A 7,006-nucleotide genomic window follows, 5' to 3' on the forward strand; every position below is an offset into this window, starting at 1 on the left:
CACAGCAGCATGTTGTGGATGTATTGGCAGTAGCAAGTCTCGGTACTTGCTCTGCAGCAGCAGCAGTGTAGCAGATCTATTCCGCAAAGACCAAATACATTAACATTGTCATGTACATTACTATCTCCGAGAGCTGTCATGACAGATATATTGTTATCATCACATGAAATATAATATCAGACATGAGTGTGACCGTGTGCTGCTCCAGGATCAGCAGAGGAAGGGTGTGATCGTGGCCACAGACTGTAACTTCTCGATGGCGGTGGCGTATCACGCGGTGGAGCTGCGGATCCCGGTGTTCGTCATCATGCCGGCGTGCAGCTCTCCTCCGCGCCTGCGCATGTACAGAGACTACGGCGCTATGGTTATTTCCTATGGTAGCACGGCCCGAGACTCCATCAACCACGCCAGACACCTGGCCCGAGAGAACGGATACCTGTGTCTGGAGGAGTGAGTGTGCATCTACACACTGCATGCTTATTTCTCATGCCTTTCTCAAATTTCACATGATCCGTAAAGCGCTTTTCACAAGACACATACACTGTATTGCCATAAGTATTGGGACACTCCCTTCTAATGAACAGGTTTGACTACTTTAGTCATGAGTACAAATCTTAATGTTTAAGCATATAATGATATTCTAGGGAATTGTGTGCTTCTAATTTTATAGCAACAGTTTGGACAGGAGCCTTTTCTATTCTAACACAACAATGCCTCTGTGTATAAGGCAAGGTTCAGAAAGAAATGATTGATTGAGTCCTTGTGGAAGAACTTAACTGGTCTGCTGTGACTTTAAATGCGGACCTTGAGCCAAAAACTCATCACATTTACATTTAGTCATTGATACAAATGAGGACAATAGAAACAATCAAAACCAACAAAAGAGCAATGATATGCAAGTGCTATGAAAAGTCTCGGTTAACCCAACGCAGTGACGTAGCAAGGTGTTTTTTAATATATACAACACATCCATATATATATGTGTGTGTGTGTGTGTGTGTGCGTGTGTGTGTGTGTAAAAGAGTTTTTTTAAAAAAGAAAAATAAGCAGTTAGAATACAAATAGAGTGCAAGTGATGGTCATGTGTTTTTTTTTTTATAAAAAAAATGAAAACAAATAGATAAAATAGAATTAGAATAGAGAGTGCTAGAGTTAGAGGGTCAAATAAAGATGTAAGAGGTGTGTTTTAGCCGATTCTTGAAGACAAAAAAATCAGCAAACACCAGTGACTTGTACATATGAATACAGTCATTTTAGACACTTCCAAAACTGTTGCAACAGAGAGGGAAATGCAATTTTTAAATACATGAATTATGTTTCCATCTTTGTTGCCACAGTTTTGGAAGTGCCTTTTTCTGTTCTAAAGAAAGGGGTTCCAATACTTTTGGCAATATAGTGTAGTTTCAGAAAATCATGATGTTAATGTTTATAATATCTTAATATCGTCATGTATTAGATTAGCGGATTAGAGCTACAATGAATGCAACTATAAGACGTTAAGACGCTTGTAGATGAAACACGTTAGACGACATGATGGTGAGCTCTGCATGGACAGACAGACAGCATCTTCATTATCTAGATACCTCGGACTCATTCAAGAGGAGCTTCTGTGTTTGTGTCTGTCATTTATCATGTGATTCACTTCTACTCTCTGAATCCTGCAGTGACATCTACAGTTCAGATGAGGAGAAGAGGCCTGAGTCTGCATACTGTACTGTACACTACCGCTCAACAGTTTGGAAGAATTCAGATTTGTTCGTGTTTGTGAAAGAAGTCTCTTCTGTTCACCGAGGCTGCATTTATTTGATCAAAAATCCAGTAAAAATGTGAAATATTATTAGTTTAAAATATCTGTTTTCTATGTGAATCTCTGTTAAACTGTACTGTATTTCTGTGATGCGCAGCTGTATTTTCAGCATCATTCCTCCAGTCTTCAGTGTCTCATGATCTTCAGAAATCAGTATAATATGCTGATCTGCTGCTCGAGAAACATTTCTGATTATTATCAATGTTGAAAACAGTCGTGCTGCACAATATTTCTGTGGAAACTGTGATACATTCTATTTTTCAGGATTCACAGATGAACAGAAAGTTCAAAAGAACAGCGTTTATTTGAAATAGAAATCCTTTGTAACATTATAAATGTCTTTACTGTAACTTTTGATCAATCTGATGCATCCTTGATAAATAAAACTATAAATTTCTCTAAAAAAATTAAATACTGACTCCAAACATTGGTAGTTTTGGTAGTGTATCACAGTTTCCACAAAATTATTGTGCAGCACGACTGTTTTCAACATTGATAATAATCAGAAATGTTTCTTGAGCAGCAGATCAGCATATTATACTGATTTCTGAAGATCATGTGACACTGAAGACTGGAGTAATGATGCTGAAAATACAGCTGCAGATCTACGAGCAGGTGCCCAAGCTGGACGCGGTCATCGTGCCTGCGGGTGGACACTGTGGGCTCCTGACCGGAACCGCAGCTGCCATCAAACACCTGAACCCTCGCATCTCTGTCATAGTGAGTCTGGTCTGAACCGGTCTTGGTTAAAGCTGAGCGAACACATGCATCTGAGCATCAGATCTGTGAATGTGTCAGGATAATTAATACACACTGCCGTTCAGAAGTTTGGGATCAGTAAGATTTGTAATGCTTTTATAGAAGTCTGTTCTGCTCATCAAGGCGATCAAAAACATGGAAAAAAACAGTAATATTCTGAAATATTTTTACAATTTAAAACATCTCTGTTAAACTGTAATGTATTTCTGTGATGTGCAGCTGTATTTTCAGCATCATTCCTCCAGTCTTCAGTGTCACATGATCTTCAGAAATCAGTATAATATGCTGATCTGCTGCTCGAGAAACATTTCTGATTATTATCAATGTTGAACACAGTCGTGCTGCACAATATTTCTGTGGAAACTGTGATACTGTTTTCAGTAAATTGTTAAGATTTTCAGCATTTATTTAAAATAGAAATCTTTTGTAACAATAGAAGTCTTTACCATCACTTTGTATCAGTTTAGCACATCCTTGCTGAAAATAATTATTGTATACTGTTAACATATAACAGTATACTGTTCGATCTGTACAGTAACGGCTGTGTTTAATGCAGGGCGTCGAACCGGAGGACTTTCCTCTTCTACTGCAGTCACTCAAAACAGACTCTCCCATTAAAGACCTCTACTGCAACCCCAACAAGAAACTCTACAGAGGTAACATCTCTCAAACTAACCCGCTGTGTCTCCTGTGAGCCGCTCTGATGCCTCTGTGCTGTGTTCGCTCACACAGATCTGGTGGATCACTCTCTGGGAACACACTGCTTCCAGCTGGCCAAGAAAACGGTGGACAAAGTCATCTCTGTCAGGTATCTTAAAGATCATCGGCTCCATTCAGTCCAGTATCTACAGTTTCAGGCTTCCTATAACGTTTGACATTCATGCATTTTGGCAGACGTGTTCATCCAAAGCATCTTACACTGCATTCAAGGTTTGCACTTGATCAGTTCATGCATTCTCAGGGAATCCAACCAAAGAAACTAAATTCTCGTGGAATCTGTTTAATACAAATAACATGCTCTATTCTGCCCCAAGAACAGTTCTGAGTGACGAAAACTGCTGAGATTCTTCAACCGTATCACACATTTGCTCTGTTCCAAAACCTGGATTTTAAAATTAGAGCGTTGCAGGATTCAACCGTAATACACTTAATGTGACAATGTGTTAAGACAACCAAATTCAGTGTACACCATAATTATGGTGCATACCATATACAACAAGCACATGAACACAAAATGCTTCACATGCAATTAAGCGTGCTTCTTACAAATGGGTTTCTATGGAAATGCTCACATTTAGTTCCAGGTGAATTTGACCTGCAACACATTTTTTAGTCGACGGACATACTGGTTAACAAAGGATGTTTTTCTTGAAATTGTGACTCTTTTCTGGGGTCATGAGCATGCCTGCGAAATTTCGACACTCTGAGGTTTTGTGTTAACCTCTGAGGGTTTTTACATTTATGCTTTTAGTGTCAATCTTTCATGTCGTGCATGTGAATCGAACCCACGATCTTGGCATTGCGAGCACCATGCTGTACTGTTTGAGCTTCAGGAAAGCTCACAAAAATAAATAAAAATAAATCTTTTTTTTTTTTTTAAATAAACATTTTAAATATTTTAATATTTTAAGTTCATAATTTAAAATGTTTCAAAAAGTTAATATATCAATTTTTTTGTTTTGATAAATGCTCTCATGCTCACCTTTTTTTGTAATGTGTGAAAAGTATTAATGTTGAAAATGTACTGTTTTTACCTGATTTTTTTTTTTTTTTTTTGGGGAACTGTACTGAATCCATTGACCCAGAAAATCAATCATACCTAGAATTTTAACATAATAAAAAGGAAGAATTGCGTTCATATTCTGGGCTCATCTGCTCGCCTATATGTGACCCTGGAGCACAAAACCAGTCATAAGGGTCAATTTTTTTTAAACTGAGATGTATGAATCACCTGAAAGCTGGATAAATAATCTTTCCATTGATGTATGGTTTGTTAGGATCGGACAATATTTGAAAATCTGGAATCTGAGGGAGCAAAAAAATCTAAATATTGAGAAAAATCATCTTTAAAGTTGTCCAAATGAAGTTCTTAGCAATGCATATTACTAATCAAAAATTAAGTTTTGATATATTTACGGTAGGAGATTTACTAAATATCTTCATGGAACATGATCTTTACTTAATATCCTAATGAGAAATGTATAATTGTGACCCATACAATGTATTGTTGGCTATTGCTACAAATATCCCCCAGCGACTTAACACTGCTTTTGTGCTGCAGTGTTATTGATATGTTTTCTCTCTCTGAAGGGAGGCGGATGCTCTGGTGGCCATGCTGCGCTTTCAGGAGTACGAGCGCTCGACCGTGGACACAGAAGGAGCCGTGGGCTTGGCTGCAATCTTAGCTGGTCACCTGCCAGAGCTTAAAGGGAAAAGGTGGTTAAAGCCCCTCACTCGCTTCATTATGATCCTAACCGGGTCAGTGTTACTCTTTCTGATGAGCCAGTTAGCAGAGGGTTGCATCATGTTCGTCACGGTAAACAGTTGAACTGAATCTCCTTCAGAAACACTGGCCTCTGAATGCATGAGCTGATTGTGAAATGCAGATCAACATTAATAATGCATTCAGTTCTATGCTGCTTGGCAAGTCTAAACAGCATATGCTAATGACCCATATTACTAGAATCAATCGTTTGTTTGAATTACTTAAACATTTACATTTATAATAAGGTCGCATTTGTTAACATGATTTAATGCATTAGCGTACTAACAATGAGCAATGTATTTTCACAGCATTTATTAATCTTTAATTGTAAAAATACAATTGTACATTGTCTAATTTCTGAACTTTTGATTTAAAAAATATTAGTAAATTTTAAAATTAACATCACATTTATGTAAATGTAATCATTTGCATCTATGCATTTGGCAGACACAAATACTTCAATATTTTTAATAACTGAAATTTAATATTTAAATATTTTTTATATTTAAATACTGTTTATAATATTACAATTATCACCTTACTTACCCAGCTGATTGATTACATAGATAATTGCAAAACATTTTTGTATTACAAATATGCAAATGAGGCAATATTTAATGACATATGTGCTAATTTGCATACATTTCTAGTACAAAAAAAATCAGTTTTAAAATTCTTGTTAAATTTTTTTTAGACATATTAGAGTCAAAAGTTTTTACAGAGGGAATTTTGGGGATCTCATTTTTGTCACTCCATAATTCAGAAAATGCTTAGAGCGGACAGAAAACACTACATTTTCAAAATATTTTGTGTGTTAAAATGTTGTATATAATCAAGCAACTTATATATGAACAAATCCCTCTGTAAAAACCTTCAGGATATAGACTATAGGAATAAAAATGTAAAGTTTGGTGTGTACTGAAGAGGAGATTCATGGCTCAGTGTAGGAGAAAACCGCCTTTAAAAGCATGTATTGTAATTGAAATCTATTGACACGAATAGATAAAGTGCTATAAAAGAAACACTTAACAGTGTCTTTTGGATGTTTCCTTTCCACTAGTCTGAAAAAACACTTTATGAAAAACCAAAAAGCCCAAAATCTCAAACTTGACAGGTGCACGAAAAAACAGTGGTATTTTTGGTAAATTGCATTGAATCCAATTAGGGACCCAGGACATAGCAATACGATAAAATCTCTCACATTTAAGAGATACTGATAAACCTTGAGTTTACATCCCAAAAAAAAAAAAAAAGCATAAATTCAATAAATGAATAAACAAATAAACGTTTAAATTTCCACAGAAAGATATGACATTAGAAGGTCAGCGAAGGTAAGTCCTGTGTAAAGTGTGTGTTGTGTGCTGCAGGGTGGCAGTGGTGGTGAGCAGTGCAAACATGGAGCTGGACCTGGTTCTGCAGTGTGTGGAGCGAGCTCTGGTTCTGGACGACAGAGTCAGTCGCTTCACGGTGCAGCTGGCCGACTGGCCCGGAGACATGGCCAAACTCCTGGATCTGCTGGCCAGAGAGGACGTCAGGTGAGCTTTCGTGCATCGTGCAGACGCTTCTATCCAAATGACTCGCATTGCATTCGAGCTGTGCATGTTATCAGTAAATGCATTCTCTGGGAATCGAAGCCATGACTTCTACGGCTTGAGCTCCTGCATGTAAACCTTGAATGCAGTGCAAGTGGCTTTGAATAAAAGCATCTGCTCGATGCACACTGGTGTCAAAAGTATTCACATTCATTACTCAGGTAGAAGTATAGATACTAGGGTTTAAAAAGACTTCTGTAGAAGTTGAAGTATCAACTCAAGCTTTTTACTCAACTAAAAGTGCAAAAGTACTGGTTTCAAAACTACTTAAAGTATAAAAGTAAAAGTAATGTAAGGAAAAAAATGCCATTAAGGACAAAAGCTTAGGCCGCGCCACAGGGGCCTATTGTGCACTACCCCACC

At 37.3% G+C, this 7,006-nt stretch overlaps 1 protein-coding gene across 1 annotated transcript in view; it reads left to right on the forward strand.

Annotated features, from left to right (window-relative positions):
• Positions 1–7,006, forward strand: part of LOC107570737 (threo-3-hydroxyaspartate ammonia-lyase-like) — a 21,062-nt gene that overhangs the window by 6,094 nt on the left and 7,962 nt on the right. The window contains exons 4-10 of the mRNA XM_016256993.1: positions 209–450; positions 1,665–1,818; positions 2,405–2,527; positions 3,123–3,222; positions 3,299–3,374; positions 4,877–5,002; positions 6,419–6,586. Coding sequence (XP_016112479.1) covers positions 209–450; positions 1,665–1,818; positions 2,405–2,527; positions 3,123–3,222; positions 3,299–3,374; positions 4,877–5,002; positions 6,419–6,586 — 989 coding nt within the window. The remainder of the gene's footprint in view (positions 1–208; positions 451–1,664; positions 1,819–2,404; positions 2,528–3,122; positions 3,223–3,298; positions 3,375–4,876; positions 5,003–6,418; positions 6,587–7,006) is intronic.

Source organism: Sinocyclocheilus grahami, unplaced genomic scaffold (genome assembly GCF_001515645.1).
Source record: "Sinocyclocheilus grahami isolate Dianchi unplaced genomic scaffold, SAMN03320097.WGS_v1.1 scaffold1499.1, whole genome shotgun sequence".
Taxonomy (NCBI): domain Eukaryota; kingdom Metazoa; phylum Chordata; class Actinopteri; order Cypriniformes; family Cyprinidae; genus Sinocyclocheilus; species Sinocyclocheilus grahami.